This window comes from Micropterus dolomieu, linkage group LG04 (genome assembly GCF_021292245.1).
Source record: "Micropterus dolomieu isolate WLL.071019.BEF.003 ecotype Adirondacks linkage group LG04, ASM2129224v1, whole genome shotgun sequence".
Lineage (NCBI taxonomy): Eukaryota > Metazoa > Chordata > Actinopteri > Centrarchiformes > Centrarchidae > Micropterus > Micropterus dolomieu.
In genome coordinates, this window is record NC_060153.1 from 2222418 (window position 1) to 2245050 (window position 22633).

At 40.0% G+C, this 22633-nt stretch overlaps 1 protein-coding gene across 1 annotated transcript in view; it reads right to left on the minus strand.

Moving 5' to 3' along the window:
- Positions 1-1019: 1019 nt before the first annotated feature.
- LOC123970357 (vasorin-like) overlaps positions 1020-22633 on the minus strand; it is a 32677-nt gene continuing 11063 nt past the window's right edge. The window contains exon 2 of the mRNA XM_046048369.1: positions 1020-6694. Coding sequence (XP_045904325.1) covers positions 4547-6673 — 2127 coding nt within the window. The 5' untranslated portion in view covers positions 6674-6694 and the 3' untranslated portion in view covers positions 1020-4546. The remainder of the gene's footprint in view (positions 6695-22633) is intronic.

Genomic DNA, 22633 nt, shown 5'->3' on the forward strand with positions numbered 1-22633 from the left:
ACGACTGTTACCATTAACACTACTATGAATATCTGTACCATTTTTTCATTTAGTCTATAGCAACATTACCTTTACTGTCTGTATCTCTGTGTGTGTATATTGTGTAGGCTGCCTCCCTCCCCTCTCTCTCTCCTTCCATCCCTCTCTTTTTCTCTCTGTTCCTCTCCTGCCCTCTCTCTCTTTCTCTCTCGCTCTCTCTCTCCCTCTCGCTCCTTCACCCCAACCAGTCGAGGCAGATGGCCGCCCACCCTGAGCCATGGTTCTGCTCGAGGCTTCTGCCTCTTAAAAGGAAGTTTTTCCTTGCCTCTGTCGCCTAGTGCTTGCTCTTGGTGGGAACTGTTGGGCTTCTGTAAATATCATCACAGAGTACGGTCTAGACCTGCTCTTTTATGAAAAGCGCTGTGAGATAACTGTTTTTGTGATTTGGCGCTATATAAATAAAATTGAATTAAATTGAATTGAAAAGTTGCATTTCGTAACTTCCACGCTATTGCACTGTTTTCACGGCAATTTACTATGAATAAGATGCAACAATGCTGAGTCATCAAGAAAACAGTCAATAGAAAAAAGCAGCAAGGTTGTGTAACTTCAGTTATTTGGAAAATATGCTATTTCGTAATATTTTCCACTGCAGTTCTTGGCTATTAGTGGAAAATACAGAAAATTACCTCCATCCACAAACCAACATAACGTCACAAATTAATCATGTTGTGGTTGAGGTTAGTGCTAATGTGTGTCTATGAGTGTAATGAGGTATTGAGAGATACAGGCTGTGTGTAATCAGCTTCTGTTGTTACTGGAAAACTCTTCTCAGTTTTCTGTTTAACTTTGCTCTGACATCATTCCTGTATACTGACTTACAGCCCAACATTCCTCAAACCCATAAGGAGGAAAACTTCTGAAACCCTTGCTACTGAGCACATGAACATGTACATTATGGCAGCATTATAAAACCATATAAAAGTAACTTGAATCTTGAAAGCCAACACCATTCTTGCAAAGACACAAAATCACAGGCATTTTAAGTTTTAAGTCTTTTAATACTGTTCTTTTTCTCAGCATTGCTTTTCTGGCAAACACATACACAAAAACGTAGCAGACATAACTGACAAACATAAAACAATAAGAAAAAGATAAGTTTCCCTAAATAAACAGGGAAGGTTCTGTAACAAGCACGTTGGAAATATTTCAAACATTTCCTGTCCCTCTCACCGTCCAAAGCAAAACAGAGTCTTCCAGTTGATATATTGAGGGAGAGTAGATAAATGAGCATCTGTGTCTATGTTTATACTGGAATATTGACAGAATGAAGAAAGTAGTGAAGCCAAAGAATGGTAAGTTGATTTTGGACAGTTCTGGAGTATAGTGCATGGACTCAATAATAAAGCAGACAATGTACTGTTCCAGTGGAGGCAAAAAAACAGATACACACACACGCACACACACATACCCAGTCAACCAAGGTTTTGGGTGTAAGATAACCAAGAATTGAGGAAGGTCTTTTTTAAACCTGACAATGTTGATAACATTACATGTCATGTATCTTCATTTTTAGTTTGTAATGTGATATAATGCAATGACTTGTGAGGCAAAAGAAAGGCCCTTTTGTTCTTGAAATACACATCAGCTACAATGTCAATAAGGCGCTGTACCAGTGTTGCTAAGGCACATATTTGTAAACCTTTTATACTGTGATTTAAGATGTCATGAAAGTAATATGTATATATGCATATATAGTAACGCTAAAAGCTTGTGACATTCCCAGCCTCAGACAAGAAAAAGAGAACGGTACATTTAGCCTGAACATTTCACAGTCTGGTTGGCTGTAAACAGGCAAAACAGTCTCCAAACACACCAGGCAATAATCGTTGTTGACCAAAACAAACTGGATGGTTAAATTAGAGTCACCGAGAGCCAGTGAGAGGATGTGAGAGAACAAAAAGCTACAGGGCGACACTGTCTAGACCAGGGGTCGGCAATAGGCGGCCTGCAGGCCAGAACCGGTCTGCCAGCAATAATATCTGGCCGGCTTTGATAGCAGAAAAATAAAAACTACATAAATTGATAGCGGCTGGTGCTGAAACAGATCTCAGTTACTCACACACTGTCTTTCTCTTAAGTGATTGTGCCTACAAAATAAAAGCGCAAGAACTTTTTGTGCAGCAATGCTATATGACAAGTTTATTGAGAGCTTTTACTTTGAAGAGTTCTGAACAACATTCAAAAGAGACTCAGGCTTGCATGACACACCTCTGAAAAAGCCGTCACTAAACGTGTGATTGGATTCCCCTGAATCTCCTCAGGGAAATGAAAATAAGTGTCTATAGGTTTATGAATGCAGATCAGACGCTGGGACGCACACACACTGCAGCACATGCTTTATTATGAGCATGTGCAAAAGTGTCCTTATACTCACAAGGAGAAAAAAAAATACAGTTAGTTGGAATTGATCTTAAAACCTTCCAAACAGGAGTCCCGCACAGTACCGACTGAGCTAAATTTGCACGCAAGGATTCAAAGATTTGAAATAATTTGACTTTGTTCTGGCCCGCCATGTAACATCTTGAAAAAATTTGGCCTGATGCCAGACTTATTTGCCGACCGCTGGTCTAGACCATATCTCAGAAACGATACAGTTAACAGTGAAAGAGCAAACTAGTGCCTGAAATTCACTGACACTCACAGCAAAATAGGCAAATGCCCGGTGGGCCGACGCACCTTTGGGGCTGGTGTAACTAAAAATGCTATGAGAAAGGTTTATTTGCACAAGAAGCCTACAATGCAATGTAAATATAGAAGAAAACTGTGTTGTCCCAAAAAAATTACTTAAGCTACAAATTATAATAAACTACAGATTAGGCCCACTGCATTATATTCTATTATATTTTTATATAGTCACCTGCCACCTGAATTTTGTGCTTCCCTGGGGCAGGAAATGTCCCCAGAATGCAGGAAATTGAGTGTTTAATTCTCAAAATCTTCTGGGGGCGGACCCACAGACCCTCCTATCAACTATTTCATCAATAAGTTTTTTTTCTAAATAGTAGGCCTATTAAAATATATTTTTGTCTTGTTGTCATGGCCCCAATCTTGTGCAATGTTACATCTCAGTGTTACATCAGTGTTTCGTCACACCCCTAATCTGAGCCCTTAAATGTAAGGATGGTGTATTGGTGAGGGGTGTCTGACCAATTTTGGTGGGCTGCCTGGGCCAAAAATGCCAAAGCCGATTTTTTGTCCCAGTCAGGCCCTGGTGGGATCTATGGCAAATGGCCTCTGAAAACAGTTTTTGGAGCTTTAGCCGTCTAAAACTGTATGTGGCTTATCCTCCTGCAGCATTGGCAGACCTGGCACAGAGAATAAAGTGTCTGACACTTGACAGTTACATTCACTTGGTGAGTTCCTCAGACATATTTTAGTGAACCTTTGCCTAACAAGTAGCTAGCGCTGCAAGTTTTAGCTTCATGTAACCTAAAATGCGATTAGAAACTTATAGAGTCCATGATGATTGAAGCAGGTGATTCCAAAGGAGAACAAATAATAATGTGTCATCTCACAACAATCGCAATACTGAATGGACATTAACAGAAAAAAACATGATAAAAATACAAAACAAATGACAAAAACAGAATATCATGATATAAGACAGATACAAAACAGCCTTCCCGTCACGGCACGGAACAATGCAGGCAAAGTCCATCCTTAATGGCTCTTTATTCAGTCCATTTATCTTTCACAGCAAATTTATCTCCCACGGAGCCAAAAAGCTTTGGGATGTGTGGAGAGTTGTTTAGACAGATTTTATGATCATCAACCTATTGTTAGCTTTGCAGAGCGTTTTTTGTGAAAGTTTTTATGTTATTGCATTTCCTTATGCGACAATCAGTCTTGTGGCAGTGACTGGGACACTGGAAAGGAAAAGAAATATTTCTTTTCAGTGCAAGTTCCTTTCTATAATCTCCATGGAGTAGATGGAGTACGTCAAAAACCCATTTTCTACCAGGACGTGTGGTCCAGGCATCACACATCTACATCACTGTTTTCATTTTAACCACTGTCTCTTCCTCCAGTTCTGTAGCCCAAATACAGGGGTACTTTTCTCCATATTGTATCTCCCAAATCCAGCAACAGGATTACAGCTCATTCACATAGTTTATTTCACATAAACAAAGAAATTTTAAAAAAGAGCCATAGGTTACAGTTGTGTCAATGCAAAAAGGCACTTCCGTTTTCAGTCCGCTACTAAGACCCTTATAGTCAATTGCACTTCTCAATCACTTGGTTAGGTTTAACCATTATCAATCTCTGCAAGATGACTTCAAACCACATTGTGATCATTGTCCCACTGTGGTTAACCACATTTCCAACATGATGTAATCTTATCATTTTAATAACAAATGATAGTAAGTGCCACTTTTTAAATTGTGGATATCTAAAATTGGAATGAAAATTAGATTTTTAATCGTTAAGTGAGACATAGCAGGACGTCAGATGGGCAAGCCCAGTCTCTCCAAAATCTTTCCAAATGTTTGTATTTTATTGCATCTTAGAAATATGATGGCTTTAGAGTTGCTAAATTATTATTTGATGGGCAGTGTCCTTGCATCAAGGGTACCTCATAGTCCAAACCCCCATTTTGTTGCAAGGATGGAGGCGGCTGAGGAGTGTGACAGCGGTCAATCTCAGGCAGTTTGTGGGGTAGTGTACCATTTCCCCCATTCTCTAGGCAGGCCTTTATCCCCTCCAGTTCCATTGGATCAGGGTCAGCCGGGCCCAGCTCCAGCTCCATTCCTGCCTTGGCCTGCCTCCTCTTCCTCACACAGATGATTGCCACAGTCACCACAGCCAACCCCAGCAACAGTGCCAGGGCAGCCAGAGCAGGGATGAGAGTGTATGTCAGCGGGCTCTTTGTCTCCACCCTGGGCTCTAAGGATGTCTGTGGAACCCCTTCAGTGCGAGCCTCTGTACATGACCCTGTTTCCACAGAGCTGTTGGCCCTAGAGTTGATTCTCTCACCCAGGGGACTGGCACAGACTGAGTAGGTACAGTTGGGTCTCAAACCACGCAACGTGTACTCAGGGTAGGATGCCGGTACACTCAGGATAATGGGGCGCCGGTCAGGCCCTGAGAGGTTACGGTAGGTCAACCTGATACCACGTATATGTGGCCGTGTCTCGATAAAGCGATGCAGGTCAAGAAGGATAGATGTGGAGGTCACCTGCCGTGAGCTGATAGCATCAAGTTCAACGGGCATCTCAGGGGCAACTATCAAAACTTCTGTTGCTGAAGGTTTTGGTGGCTCAGGAACCTCATCCACATTTTCACAGTAGAGGCCAGAGGTTCCTGAGGGACACAGACAGCTGAGTTGACCAAATGGGTTAAAATTACAAGTGCCTCCATTTAGGCAGATGTTTGCTGGGCAGATGTGCGGCTCATATTCCCCACTGGTGGAGCTAGGGGATACTGGAGGTTCTCCTGGAAGGGGGTAGCTTTCTGTTTTTGAGAAGATGGTTTCCTCACTGGGTGGAGGAGGAGGAGGAATAGCATTTGTATGGGTGGTTTCTGGAGATGTGGTGGGCAGCTGGGGAACAGGAGTACTTCCAATGGGGGAGCCAATCAGCACTGTTGTGGTAGGTGGACAGCCAAAATCTTTCTGCTCCAGTGCTGAAAGCTTCTTCCCAGCATTAACTAGAGGGAAGTGACATCTGGTTTCCTCAGGCCTCCCAAGTGTCACTCCCTTCTCTATAAGCCAGACAGGGAACCAGGCTAATGGACACAAGCAGTTAAATGGGTTCTCAGCTGCTGTCAGGTGCATCAACCTAGGGAAGGTACTGAAGAAACTCTGGGGAAATCCCTGGAGATTAAGTCCACTGAGATCCAGTTCTTGAAGTCCAGTGAGTTTCTTGAAGTCCTCTACCCTGAGCTCGCCCAATGAGTTGGCAGCCAGGCTGAGCTTGATTAGCCCTTTGAGGGAGTCCTGCTTTAGGGCCTGGGGCACCTCAGTTAACTTGTTTGTGGAGATGTCAAGCTCATGGAGGTTTCCCAAGGAGGCTATGAGAGCCTCATCCAAAGAGGTAAGCCCCAGAGATGCCACCTTAAGGGCCTCCAAATGGGGAGTCTGGAGGTCTGAAGATCCCAGGCTTGGGATGTTGTTGGAGCTGAGATCTAGAAGCAGAAGCCTGGGAAAATGAAGGGATGGCAAAGAGGTGAGCTGGTTCCCTTGAAGCTTGAGTTCCAGTAACATCTCTAAACCTTCAAAAGCTTCCAAGTGGATGCTCTGAATGCGGTTTGCATGGAGATAAAGCCTCTCCAGTTGGACCAACCCAGAAAAACTGTCTTTGGAAATGTGCGTAATGTGGTTAGAAGACAAGTCCAAGTTCTTCAGCTTGGACAGCATCTCAAACACACTGTCTGGAATCTCTGCCAGCTCATTCTGGCTCAGATCTAACATCTCCAACTCCCCGAGGCCCTTGAAATCATCCTGGGACAATGTGTTGATGCCATTCTGGAAGATGTAGAGATTTTGGGTGTTGGTGGAGACACGAGGGACAGTGCTGGACCGTCGTTGAATACAGAATATCGAGCCATGACCGTGGCAGGAACAGTCTGTCGGGCAGTCAGAAGATATCGCCAGACCAGATGAAAGGAAGAAGAGCAGGAAGTAAGGCAGCATGGTGACGTCAGGCCTAAAACTCTGAAAGACATGAGATGGAGAAAGAAAATAGTTGGTGTTAATCATTCACTTACAACAATAAACAAACTGAAGCTTACAATAGACTGTAAATAGACATCATTACAGAGAAATAAATGAAAGTTATTAAGATGTTTTGTTCTCAATCTTGTTCCTAAAGCCTAAGTCTATTAGCTCATGATTTTCAAGAGAGATTGCCAGATTTTTCTTTATCCCTTCCAAAAATGCATTCATACACATACAAGCAGACAGTCTTACAGTATAGTACATTACAATGGATACAAGCACACTTTAGCCCATCGACAAACCTTAGATTCCACACAAACACACACATGCATATAAACAGTAACAGTGACTGCTCCATCATAGTGAATTTGCTGTTTTATATCCTTGACGAGCAGACACCCCAGGGGTCAGGACCCAAAGGCTGAGGCAACGGGTTAACACAGCCCACCCAGGGTGACCCTCCCTGGGGTAAGTGAGAAACCCATTCAGCGTCTTCCCTGTGTTTATGACACAGTCCTTAGCGCGTGAAACCGACTCTGCAGTAATGCGACTGGACACTTGCAGCACCACACGGCTACTACATACAAACACACCCAAGGCAAATATGCTGTGAGTGTGTTGGTGCACACACACACACACACACACACACACAAAAACACACTCAATGATATATTTTGACATGCTGAATCGTGTTACCAAAGACATGGGCGCCACATCCATGTAAGCAGAAAATTGAGGGGCAAGAAGGATTGTTTGGGGGTATGCATATGTGTGTAAAAGAGAATGTGTATTTGTCAGACAGAGAGGGAGAATAGAGTTAGGTGACTTGCAATGACAAACAATCCATCAACTTAAAAACAATTTTAATAAAAGAAAGATTATTCAACTAACTAACAATACATATGTGTATGTGTGAGCATGTGTGAACGTAACACAAATAAACTCTAAATAGACCTACAGCTAGAGTCAGGTGGTCAGTGTTGACAGCAACATCATTTAGATATGAATTGCCACCACATGATTTTGACTGAAGACTGAAGGTAAAGAGTCAGCATGTTATTAGGCAAACTGTGCAAACACAGTGCATTCCTGCCCTCCTTGTTTTCAAACTTCATCTCTTCTCATAAGTTCTCTTTACGCAGATGCCCGAAAGCAAAATGTGGGATTCATTAAACAGTGATTAGATGTAGTAGCTTTTCTTCTTCATAGTGTAATAAATGTTATGATTCACTTCACTGTGAAGATAAACAATCACTCTTAACCTGACTTGAATGAGTGTATGTTCTTTTCCTTGTCTTGTATTGTACATTGACTATTTTCTCACTACATAGGTCAACTGTCCATGTGTTTCTGTCTACATTATATGAAGAAATACAACATTGTCCAAATATCGTATATTAGTCTAATCAAGGACCGTGTATTGAGGCAACTTTATATTATTATATTGGGCTACAGGGCCACCATGAAAATCTCTTGGCTGAAAGGTTGTTTTCTAGGTTAAATGTAGCATCAGGTAGAATGGGATATATTTTCGTGCAAATTATAGAGAGATAAGTGCAAACACTGCTGTGTGTGTGGTCAGCACAAATGATTCAGTAGTATAAAGGGATCAAGTCTCGAGACTGTAAAATTCATCTCCAGACCAGTTGGGGCCCAAAAATACTTTTTTCTAACTTGTTTGATTTTCATCAGGCTTATTTTGGATAGATTATTGTAGTATGAATCAGTCCAAGAGTCACAAAGACTGAAACTTGAGAGTTACCCTGGCAACAGTCAAAGGGAGTTCAACTCAAGGCGAAAAAGATAAAAAATAAATGAAACTCAATGTAATTGAAGTGTTTTTAGCTGAAGTGCAATGTAATTTATTTTCTTGACCACTTGTCATAAAATGTGCTACACATCACTGCATCACCTCTTTTTCTTTCCTCTTTCTTATCCTCTCTCCTTCCTTCTCCCCTCTGACCTAATTTGTGTTAGTAAACTATTGCACTCCTGACCTTTCCAAAACTCCTGAGGTGTAAGTTGAGGAGAAACCCAAGATGTTTTATTAAAGTCAGCAGCGCACCTCTGGCCCCATGCCTCTGTTCGCTTTCTGCCCTCTGTCTCCTCCATTTATCCCCCACCCCTCATGAAATATGAGGTCAGAGCCAGTCAGCTTGGCAGGAATTTGCAATATTCCCTCAAAACAGAGAGGTTAAAGAAGTGACTATTGACAAAAAGAGCACTGATATTCTACAGGCAAACACAAGATTTAAACACGTTTTAATATAAACCAGAAGCTGCCAAAGCTGACAATCTTGTGGTAGGGCTTCAGTGGCACACTTGAGAAAGATCAACTCATTAGTTACATGACAGACTAAACAGTAAGTGTCATGCTATAATTGGTTGGTCTGTGAATACTAGTTCTTAGCATGTCTGTAATGCTTTTATTTGTTTTATAGAAAGTAACATACTGACACAAACAAATGGGTGGCAAAAAGGCAAAAGAATGAGGTGAGACACAATGTGTTTTGAGTGTGTAGAATAAATCTGAATCTGCCCTGTCTTGTTGTAAACCACAGGGTGATGTCTGATCTTTGACAGGCTCTTGTGTTTTATAAATCAGTTACAGTTTCATTTCCGTTAAAAACTTGTTGGTACAGTGTCTCACTGTTTTGGCCAAAACTTGAAAATGTGACAATGTTACTTTTATTCTGTGTGAAGAGATGAGTGGAGACAGAAAAGCAGCTAACGTAAAAACATTGGCATCACGTTGCTAAAGTCACCAAACCACTCTGTCACATCAGCCAAAAGAAAAAGAGCTGAACAACAATGCACACCATGCACTTTGAAGCATATGCACAAAATGAAGCTGTCTGCAACCCGACGGCAAGCTCCAATAATGACAAAGTATTACTGCTATGAGGAGGCACATTTTTTTGTTTGTTTTGTTTGAGGTAGATGTCTAGGATTAAAGACAAACTTCTCTGGAATTTGGATCTTCCTTTGTGTGCAGTCACTTAATGTTTGTAGAACAGTAACAGGGTTATAATAGGAGCTGCTTGCAGTTCATTTAAGGCTACTGCAGCTACAAGTAAATAATTTGATGCCAGAAAAGGAGAGGAATTAATTGATTAGATGAATAATTGTATTTCAGAGTCAAGAAAGAAAAGAGAAACTATCATGCATAGGGCGGCTTTACTTTTGACAGTTCTTACAGATTGCACATAAAAATTAAAGCGAACATAACAGGTTTTACCCTAAGCACAACTCTGGATATATTGTTGTATTAAACACTTACAAATACAAATTCCAAGTCCAACAGTGTATATCTGGTTATGTGGCTTTGCTGTTCCAAAAGGCCTGTGTCAGGACTTGCACTGCAGGTAAACCCTCCTGTGTCAGTTGCAGCCTTTCTGCAAAAGTGGTAAAGCCCCTTTAGACAAATTTTGTTTTGTGATATAAATAAAACTGACTTGGCTTTACAAGTCTAATTCAGGGAGACACACTGCTGGGTACTACATGCAGCTGGGTGGTAAAGCAGAAACACCTGCAATCACAGAGGATAAGGAGTCAAACCTCCATGATAGCAAGCACACTTGTTTAAGAAGCTGAATATCTTCACACTGCAGTGTTGACTGCCATGTTCAGTTCAGCCATGTAAAAAGAAAAAAAGTTGAAAGTCTAAAGCTCATCACACAAGCAGCAAACAACAATCTGGCAAACAATAGAACATCCAGGAAAACACATTCATATTGTTAACTTCAATCACAGGTGCTTCATATACCGGTAAACCTCCTCTATTTTGAAATTGGCTCAGCTCTTAAAAGGAAATTATGTGAATAAAAAATTACAGCTCAATCTGTGAAAGGCTATTACCAGAACTTGTTCTGTTGTTTAATACCTGACGGGGTGCCTTCATCACAAAGCCAAGAATCCGCTATGTACCATACCATAGCAGTCAAAATATGGGGAGCAGTTTCTTCCTGCATTACAATCCTATATTCACATAACTTAAGAATTGCAAAACCAGGCCTCTTTGGTCTTTCATACATTCATAATTAAATGTGACAGAGTTTTCTGCTGTTAAGACTTCATGGCACACAGTATATCCTTAGCTATTTGTATGAGAGTAGATAAGGCCACATGACGAAAGAGAAACATAGCCGTCAAAATGACATGAAACAGGTCAACATGCACCCAAGACCTGCAGAGCGGCCCAGCACACAGCCTTTAAAACACACACACACATTCCTGCACATGTTCACACCAGCAGACACACAACACAGCTGGATTCTATTACCCACAATACACTGCAGCCATCTCTCACTGTGAGACAGAATGAAAGGCTTACATAAACCTTTGTCCTCCCCCGTGATAGGAGAAAGGTAGAGGGAGAGAGAAAAAATAGAGTGGGAGACTAATAAATGAGTGTGAGGCAAACTGAGAGGGACACAGGAGTGAGAAAGAAATATTTGGTCTTAATAGCTGGTAGCTGACGACGGCCTCCATTCATCCAAATCTGATGTACCAAGCCTGACTCCTCTAAACTTAAAGCGCATGAGAAAAGCCAGATATGACCATGTTGTATGTTCTCTCAAACTGAGGTGAAGGGAGTCCTACAAAACCTTGTTGAAGCACAACAACTGCTATTTGACTAACTTGAAGAATTAAGGGATAAGTCTGCTTAATTACAACTTACTTACATGCTCTTTCGAAAGCTACTCCAACTGGACGATGAACTACTACAGTATTATGGGATGGTGGATCTCACAATATAGTTGCTTTCCACACTCTTGTTGAATTGCCATCCCAAACTCCCAACCTTATCTGGGGCATCCTAATCATTATCAGACATGAAATTAGTGGTTTGCAGAAACATTTGTCATGAGATTGTATTGTTTTTCCTCCTCATTCCTGTCAGGGGTGAGTACTGAAACGTCAAAGCAAGGCAACACAACACCTGTGGTTAAATCATGCCAGGAGTGGAAGCTTGGTATTCTACATTTATTTACACTCCTTGCCAGTGGAGAGCATTCTGAAGATTAAATAAGTCACCCAAGGAAACTGGAAATATTGATGACAGAAACAACCACAGCGGCTGCGATAGAAGAGCAACAAAGAGAGCAGACAATTTGGAGATGGTGGATCAGTTGTATACGTACTGGTATTGTTTTTGTCCCAATGTGAGCTGGGATTTGGGAAGCATTATAGCTAATGAATGATGGCTGATTTGTAGGAAAAACATCAGTGGTTTACCTCTATAGCAGACTGCAAACAATAGTTCAACCTTTAGATAGCATAAATCTTTTACTTTCTTTTCAACATTGATGTCCAGTCTTTAGCTCTAAACATGCTTTGGCGAAAGCGAAGGACAATGTGTTTTTCTTTTCCATTTTTATTTGAATCAAAGTTTAAAAAAAAAGAGGTTCGAGAGGTGAAGGAGGGACAGTAGAGTGAGGAATGGAGGCACAAAGAAGAACGGATCATAAATTGTGTTAGAAAGTTGGTCTACAGGGAGATTACTTCATTTTCATGGAGGAAAAAGGGGAATGTGAGTTAGTGATGCAAACCTTACTTCAACTCCCACACCCCCAAAAATCCCCAAAGAGGAGTATCTTGTTACCTCATGCCTGAAAAGCTTACCAGTAAACTCGGTTTAACAACTTCTAAAACTCTAAATACCACAAAAGCTACTGTGTAAGCAGGTAAAGTGCATATACATACATGTGTCTGCACATGCACAAACAAGCATGTGTAAGGATATAATAACTTACATTACTCCAGAACATGTATAGAAATTGTCTAAGTCTACGATTATATGCAAATTTTCATTTTATGCAAATCAATCAAACTTTTTTCCCATCCATTGGTTCATTCTTACAGTTATGAAACCAAACTATAGAACTGTGAACAATACAAGGCCACAAATAAGTTAACTCATAAGTGTGGATATAGCTTAAGTTGCTTTGACAACTCCTGACCTTTTAACCCTGCACACTCAAATCTCTCCATCATACACACTGCCCAGGGTATAGCCTATATTCTCAATAACCATCCATCAAGCAGTTTGAATGTAGTCAGGAAAAACTAGACAAATATATGAGGCAAAAGTTTAAATCATGCCAGAGTAAGAAAAATCCTACAAAGCCATTTCTGTTGGTCTTTGCATCCCTGTCTCGATCCAATAACCCAAAGAGCGAAACAGGAAATTTCTTTGACGTGAACTAAACAAAGACTGTGAGTCATTCCCAGCAACTTAGTCCTCCTCTATGCAGCAGTTAACACCTGGGTGGTGACAACTGTTGTCTAGACCAGGCAGTGACAACTGTTATTTAGTCTATTAGGATAGAGGAAGACTCGCGTTAACCACGTTAAGAAAATCAGAAGCAACACAAAATATAAAACATGTAGAATTCTCTTACTTAAAGTCAATTAAATAAGGCAGATGTGTTAAGGTCTTGTTTTGGTGAGGCAGAAAAAAAACAAACCACCTCTTGACTCACAATAGCATAACATAAATATGTCACACTAAACACAATGGAATGTGTGAAGGAAATAACAATCAAACAACACAAAACACAAACTCAATCTCATCTCTTCTCTGTCCTATAACGTCTGTCCTTCATTTTAGCAAAATACATATACCCATCTATGCACTTATATACAGTACATACATACACATAAACACACACACACACACACAAAGGAAACATGACCACATGACCTGTGGAATAAACAAATGACACGGTGTGCCTCTTAATATTTGAAACTACAGTGAACCTCCCTCTCGAGCATCTGATCTGATTTTAATCACATCTTCTCCAACAGTCTTCCTTACTCTGTGCCTTTTATTGTAATTAACAGACAGCCTCTTTGTCATAGCTAGAATTAGCTTCACATACAGTACAAAGCTTCTTTAGCCTCCATATGAAGTCAGGGTCAGAGGTCAGGGTCAGGGTAGGGATCCAGTGTCTGCTTCAAGAATGCTACAACTACGTGGATACTTGACCTGAGAGCTGAGACGTAACATATAGTCAAATTAAACCCACGCAACTTAATCAACCAGTTACCAACTATTTTAAATAACTTAATAAGTGAGGGACGCTTGAATTTTAAAATATGTTCCACTCTCGTTTGTTGACAAGACCCACAAGGCAGGGAAGGCAGAGTCAGCATACTGTCAGAACTAATCATCAGCAGGGTAGATTTTAACCATCCCTTAACCTGGTTACCCAGAGTAGTTACAGAATTGTTGTAAATATATAATATCACATGATTGCATCAAACAAAGTAGATTACTGACTAATAATCCATCACCATTTGACAGCAGCCTTTGGCCAGCTCAGTGGATGGTTTTGGCACATGTGGCTGTCTTCGCGACACCTGGGAGTTTGGGTGTCTGGCAATATTGCAGATATGTCAGATATGCTACATCTGCTATGATGAAAATGCAACGTGACATTTCGGTGTTCTGCTGCTAATTGTCAGACCTCAGTTCTCTTGTGTAGCTTCGGTAAACATTGCTGGCATTTGGACACAGGTGTAACTAATGCTACTGATAATTGCTGCATTCCATTTTGGTATTTCAGTACTAGGGCTCTGGTATTGTGCCTGCTGACTTACTGGCTTACTGGCAAACCAAACCCATTATTAAAGTAACATTCTTAAAGATTTTCATTGAAATAAATGTCTATTAAGTCACTACCTATTGCCAAAGGTAACATAATGGTGACTGAGCCCATGGTTCACTGTTTTAAGAATTGCAATATTTATGTGGAATATATAAAGTATTACAAACTGGGTATCAGTGGCAACATCATCAAAAAATGCTGTATTAAGTTACTGCTAAAGGCTGAATTCAACAGGTCGGCAGCCACATCGCAGCCGGAGCTGATCGCATCCATTCCTGACAATGCTTGTGATTTCACCAGACATGCCACAGCACGTTTCAGAAGCACCGCAGAAGAGGCTCTTAACTCCGCGAATAATACGCTGCAAGTCTATTTTTTACAGAAGCCCCATCAAGCAGCACAGAGCAGATAAACTAATATTGATTTTGTTTTCCGGGCCAATGCATTCTGTGACCTATAATATTAAACTGCATTATCTGTTAGGCCAACCAGCAGTTACCAGAGGTGTCGCCAAATCAACCAGGACTGAAATCTTAAGGCTTATAACTTTAAGGTTATTAGTTGTGGCTGTGTTTAAAAAGTCAAAATACTTATTGCTATTATACTTGATATAGTCAAGGTATGTGGAGCTCTAATCTTTAAAAAAACAAACATACAAAAACATTTAGACAGATCACTGAAGTCCCACTTGCATTAACTGATTGGCATCAGCTGCTTCATTCACGCATCAGCATCAGTGGGTTAATCATCAGCTGCTTGGCTACCAGCTGACTAGTAACATTCAATCATATTTATACTGGTGTATACAACACTCCTGTAACTAACACATCTCACTGCTTTTTTCTTTAATGCCAATTTGTCTGCGACAGCTCCTTATGAGCAAAACTTTTTGTTGTCGTTGATTTAACAACTTTAACTGATTTAACGAAAATGGTTATGTGCAAGTTTATTGCATGTATACCATAAAATATTAACTTAATGTATTGAAATCTCCCTTGTCCTTGTCTAGTTTTTTTTTTTCTTCAGTTTTAACAAAGCTATTGACCCTCTGGTCATAAACTTTCTAAGGGAATTTTCAGTTTGATCCGAATAAAATTTACAGGTGTGAAACCTCCCCTGTATCACGGCCCGAACCAAACAGATGAAATTTGGTCTGATGAAAAGAGGTAGCCTCGGCCCGGATCAACTGAACCATGGTTCAGTTCATGTGAAAGCCTTTTTTGGATGGTTGGAACTACTTACAGGAATTTCGGTGGTTCCTGTGTAAACCAAAAACAAACAAATGCACGGAGAAATGCATTGAAAAAAGTACACAATTATAAATCTCCTGTGACAGCTCATCTTTTGAAACAGACTGCCACTATGGAAGCAAATTGCCACTCAAGTGTTTGTTCTCTCTTCAAACGTAGGTGACGAAGGATTGCTTGCAGTCTTCTCCTCATTTCCTGCTGACAATGACTTCATGTTTGCACAATAATAACGTTTATTTGGCGAATCTGAACTAGCCTCAAGTTAAATTAGTGCTGCAGGTAGTAATGCTATAATAACAACAATATAGTGGCAATAGAATGCATCTGTTCATTTCTCATTCATTCATTCTTGACAAAGCTACCCGTGGAACTGTATACAAACCGATCAATGTCAAGGGAGACGCAGCCCACATAGATGATGAAGACACTCGCATAATTGCACTGTGAAGCAAAGTAATAAAACATGAATTAATGTGAATGAATTAATGAAAATCATGCTTACATTACATGCATACATTGCTTGTGGCACAGTTGGCCACACACCCTTATTCAGGATGACTTTTAGTGATACCGGTTTTTCCACACACAAAGTGTGAATGCCAGTGATGAGGCGCCACAAGCATAATTAGGCTTTCTGCAGTAACAACTACATCTGCGTCTCCAAAACAGGTTGTGTCTTTGTTTGTGCATGTGTGTCTTTACACTTCACTGGCTCCAAGAATGTCCTGTCTGTCAACAGTTGTCAACAATGTCACCTGTACTCACCTACACACAGGTGTGCCAGCGGGTAACTGGCAATAGAAACAACGCTCTCAAACATGACTCTTTTCTTGTCCTTCCCTTCTTACTACTTGTACAAATTTGTTTAATTCTCCTAGGGAAGTTACAAATCCTCAAGCTACTGTATTTTATGAGTTCATTCTAGAGTACAAAACGTTATTTTCTTGAAATTAGATTAGTAAGTACACAATTAGTCTGACAAAAAAGAAAGATGAGAGCTTCACACGATCAGTTATACTCATACTGTATGTTTATAAAAACTGAAGACACACTATTCCCAAAGCTGGAGTTGTCGAAAACAAACTGAACTACTCTTTTGCATTAGCTTGAGATGATTTTTCTTGAATGAAGCTACAATAAGCAAACCTTTCACCTTGAAGCACTGAAGTGCATTATTAGTTCTCCTACCTCACTTTCGGACCTGTCACTTCCTGCCCTGCCATCAATTATCGCTCATCTTAATGAGATGTTTATTTCTGGAAATGGCATTTAGCCTGATGCTGGCAGAAGCCACTCAAGCAGTAAATATTTCAGCCAAAGTAAAGGTTCACAGATACTTTAATAAATAAAGTTTCCTGTACTTTCTTTTTATTAATGCATTCTACCATCATTATAGTACTGTTGCACATTGCAGCTTTGAAGTCAAACAAACATCACTTCTCAGTGCTCTTTTATCTCCTGCCTCCCTCCATCCATCTATCCATCCCACCTCCAGGCCTGAATATTGACTGATGATCACCTGAGGGACTCTTAACCAATAGGGGCCCCTTCATGCTAGTTAAGCCCAGCTGTCATTTACCAAAGTGTGTCCTCTGGCAGGTTTTGGCTGGAATCTGGGGGATGGTAGATGGTAGATGCCTTCCCTCCAGTTTGTACAAGTCTCGACAGGTAGCAGTACTGGTAGAGACCCAGTTCTGGTTCTGAATGATATCTCTCTCTTTTTAATACCATCATCCTATACATTTCCTTTCTAGATAAAATACGTAATTTACGTAAAAAAAAAGAGACACAGAGACAAGTGAGTACAAAAGCAAGACTAAACAGAAATTATCTTAGTTTGGTCTTTCTTTCAGTGGGGTTACTTCAAGAATTAAAAAGACTGACAAACCAAACTCATTAATCTGGCAAGGAGCACACACATGCTGATGACAAACAGCTGAAATGTCTGAAGTGACAGAATCAGAAAGGCACGTTACAAAAATTAAGCATGCTTAATGCAAACGAGACTCCAGTAGTGACAACGGGGGCCGAGTTATCACACAGCCAAGTAAGTATTCTTCTGACAAGCCCCTAGTGAACCTAACTTCACTCTCTGTGCAACCGCATTGCCAGACAAGAAAATCAGTGCAATTCTGCAAAACCATGCAGCATCTTCCATTATGTTTTTTTTTTTTCATCCAATGCCAACATTTTAAAATTCTTACTTTCTACAATATCTGCACATGGCAACTATGTGCTAACCGTTCCTGCTTCAGCTTTCAGACCATGGTTGGGAAGCACAAGAGAGACTTGCTGACTTCGTTGTTAACTCCCATCACCTTATTCAGCAGATTGCAAGCAAATGACAGGGATTTGGCTTGGGTCTAGCATTTATTTATTGACAAACTGTAGCTGAAACGGTACATTCACATCACAGTTTAAAACTAACCACATTCTGCTCAGCTCACCAACGCCTGCCTGCTCTGCTCTTACTAGTATGTATTGGTGTCTTACTAGTTTCTATTGTCACTTGCAGATCACTTACTTTTATGTTGTTCCTCAAATGTAGGTCGCATTGTATAAAAGTGTCTGCCAAACGAGTAAATGTATTCTGACAATTTCATTTAACTTCCACTTGTATGCAACAGTACTGCTTGCTTTTACCGGTCATTTGGATTATGGATTGGATTATGTGGGGATTTAATGAATTACTTGCTAACTCTGCCAGTAGATAAAAATTACATTAGAACTTTCAAATAACCTCAATACAAATGTGTAAGAATGTACTACATACTGTATATTGTGAACTGAACAAAGCAAGTCCATGAAATTTGTGCCAAACAAATGTGTTCAGAATTGATGTACACTGCATGCTGGAGCACTTTTTGCATGGCTTGGTATCATCATGGGACTTCTGTCTCCACCAAAACCTACTAAGCAATTTGTGCTGGAAATTTACAGGCATGGCAGTCTCGCACTGGAAAATCAGTAACAATCAGTGCCGTTATTTACTTAAATCCTTCACCAGATGCATACGCACACACATAAACACACACATACTGAAACAGGCCCAAAGACCTCTACCAGCTGTCCCCTGTTGCCAGATCACCTCATTAACCCAGTGTTAGGTCCGGGAGCGTGGACAGATTTACTGCTGAGAGAGACTTCTATAGCGACTGTCAGTAACGACATACACACACACACATAATTACAATTGGATTATAAATGGCAAATGGGTTTACCTATAGAAAATGATGAACACAGAACATTTTATTAATATAAGGCACAAACATTAATGTTAAGTTAAAGTGTGTGTACAGAAATGTAACCCTGAAGTAGGATGTTGGCGTGCGTGTGTGTGTGTATGTGTGTGGCAGAGGGTATGTTTACTTTGTCACTTATCTATTTACTTAAACTCCTGACAGCTCCTTTCAAGTAAACACACACACTAACACACACACTCTCATTCTTGTCTCGGCTGGAAGGGGAATTAATTAGTGCAAACTGAACTGCATGTGTGTTTGTTTGGCTCGTTTAAAGCCAGTGACCTTGGCTGGTTCATGACCCAGAAACAAAGGCAGCATTTTACACAGGAACAGAAAATCTGATTTTTAACTCTTTGTGGTGCTGTTCAGAGCCATGGCTGGCTTTCTCCTCTGTCAAGTTTACAAGACCAGACCTGATCTTTGCCATTATTTTCACAGTGTGAAAGCAGCTAAAGACACATAAAACGTGTCCTGGGAGGGCGACTCTGCTGAGAAGCCTTTATGTCTGCAAGAGAAGGAAAATATGGAACTAACTTTAGTTTAGACAGAGTTTATCCTGTGCTTTTTGAGCAACATGTCACTGCCAAAAAATCATTTCACACTACAATCATGTCACATGTGTACAGCTCTTTCTACTTTTGTTGAGACAACTATTTCACAATTACTGTAAAAAAAAATAAAAAATCAAAAAGTGGACATTTTATGCTGAGACCACAGCTGATGTTTACCTAAAGTGGCATGAGTTCAGACCATTAATGGCATCACATGCAAACACACACAGAGATCAAAGTGATTATCTCCTCAACAGACCATTAATCCAGACAGGAACCAGGCTCTCTCTCTGTTTGCACTTGCCTCACTATCAGCAGTGACAAACATCAAACTTGTGAACGTTAAAATAAGAGATAACTTATTCAAAGTGCCGAGTAAAGTGATTGAGAGTTTAATGTGCTGTATTAGGTCACAACTGTACTGGTGCAGAAAAAACAAATAACCGAACAAGTGATTTAGTTGAATGGGGTCAAAGGTCACGTTAACACTGTCTCGATCCTTTTGTTTGTTGTCTTTTTAAGTAAGATAAAGTTTTTTTTTTCCTTTCTTGTTTTCATACTTTCTTGTCTTATGTAAGAAGGAATTAACTTAAAATCAATTTTGGTTTCATGGTAAAACAGAATATGACTCTGTGGAGTCTGACTCATCTACTCTCACTATGTAGGTGCACAGCTATGCAGTGAACTAGCTAAACACACTTCCAATAAAGGTTAAGGACAGCAGATTGCCAAGTTATTTACTGGCAGCAATTGTGTAACTGTGAAAACAGGACTGAAAAACAATTCAATGACAGCGATTACAAATCAGAAAACAATGACATTCCATAAGCAAGAGTTAGACCAACGTTATTGTAAAATGAGTAACAAGAGAACTGGATTTAAAACAAAGTGTGCAGCCTGTGTCAAAGCCCAATGCAATTCTTGTTTTTGGTTCCAAACAGACATTTTACTTATTCTGCGAGCCTTACTGTACTCTGTGTAGAGAAACGGGACTCTGAGGAAGAGAAATGTGAAGGAATGGTGGCGACACACTCCATCGCAGACTGCACACTGACACACGACTCTGGAAAAAAGCCCTGAGGCTTGTAGGTATATTTGGAGAGGCGATGGCCTTTGCACTGACAAACAACACTTTTCTGTTCAGGGTAAAAGATAACTTGGCTATTTTAAAAAATATTTTTAAGACATTTTTAGCTTTTCATTAAAATACATACAAGGAGAGGGACAGAGTGATCACAAATAGCCAGCAGAATGTTGCCTAAAAGTTTTTTAATCCTCGCGGAAACAGTTGGATTTAATTTGAATGTTTTAACTATTTTTAATCTTAAAAATAAAATGGGCCAGTGAAAGCAATCCTTTGAAGATCATTTCTGGTCTGTGCGATTTCATGGGAAGATATGTGAGTTGTAACTAGCATGGGCAGTTAGGCGGTGTTAATCACAAGTGTGAATCTGTAAAGAGATGGATATCAGACAGATCTGAATGGATTTCTTCACATTAGCTTTGATCACAACAGCTGTGAGTAAAATCAAAGGTATGTATGGACAAAATAAAGACACTTTCCTTTAGTCACATGTTTTCCAATAGATTGATCACAGCTCAACAACAGTTTGTCCACAAAACAGTACTTTAATCCTAATGCAAAATCACCCAGGGCATAAATATTTTGTTTTTCAACATTTAGCACATACAAGTAAATTTCTCAGTGGCCCTGCTTGAGTTCTTGTGGGCCAGGTTCATGTGGTTTCCACTTCATTTATACTCTGGTAGTTGTTGCCTATTTAAGTGTTTGGTAAGTGCATACTGTATACTGTCCTGTATCTGTTAAAAACACATTGTGCAAGAGCATATGAGCCACACAGATGGTTAAAACAACAACTGAACATCTCTATAGGCTCAGCTGTTCTTCAAGCTGCCAGTTATGAAAATACTGTATGTTTGTTTCAACTGTAGGGACATTACTGAGTGAACTTACAGTTTTTACTCCATGTCCACTGTTATTTGCTTACTCAGCTGTCTGGTGTACCGACCCTGTTGTGTTCTTACTCTTTAGCTGTACACTCCATTTAAAATGTTTTCTCTTAGTTATTACCCACTCTAACGAGGCAGAGAATATATGAAGGACATTCATATAAAACAACAAGTTAATGGTGCATTTAGTAATCCATTGCCTTTAACAACTGGCAGACTATAGGAAACTGCAACAAACTTTGTAGAATGCCTCAAATGTGCACATGCACAAAAACCCTTCCATCCCTTTGAATAATGGCAGCCGTTAAATCTTTAATGAGCAGACAGTTTAGTGAAGGCCAGAAGAAGCCAACACAGATATATTATGTTCATTTTCTGCTATGAAGCTATGAAATTGCTTCATCAATCGTTGCTACCTCAGTGTGTTTAATACGTCCCATCTGTTCCAATGAGAGTAACAGTCTGGTGTGTTTTGGCCTCGTCCGAGGTATGAAGCAGCCTTTCTCCAGTTGATTGACCTGCTGACTGCTTGTCTTGGACTTGTATTGGTCTGTCTGTATTTATGGAGTGTCTTGGTTTAGCCAGCGGCCATTGCGCTTACACATAACTGACACATAGACATAAACACTGTCTCCGCTTTAAAAGAAAGGGGGAAAGAAGAGTTCAGCACATATCAGAGTACAACGTTTTGATAGTGGACCCTCAAATTAATAATCTGTACCCTATAATTGTTTAAAGTGTTCTTTTAAATTATGAATCGGTGCACACAGCACACAAACAGAAGCTAGCAGACTGTTAGGAGATATTCGCTTATTTTGACAAAATAACGTGTAATGAATTAAAATCGCACACCCCATCTTTAAACACAAGCAGACCATTAACTGTATATTGTCCATAACCTGACAAATTTCACAGTTTATTTTGTTGCCTACGGAGTAGCATGTGTACCAGCTAGCTGCTTGTTAGCAAAGAGTAGACAACGAGCACAGAACAAAATAGCAACATATGTAGCAACAAATATTTGTTTCCCAAAATGGTCGTACCTTGTTGCTACCACCGTGGTTCTAACTTATTTTGAACCAACATATTTTCAACTAACATGTTTCCAGGTGTGTTCGTCTGACTTTCACAGCAGGAAATCCACAAAACATTGTCATATTCTGCCTAAATATGTCAGTTGTGACCAATAAGTGACATTATTATGTTAACTTATTATTTAGGCTTTTCATATTTTAGTTGTACCGACAATAACAACATAAATAATATATAACCTAATCATTTTATTTAGCTTATATATGACTACTAC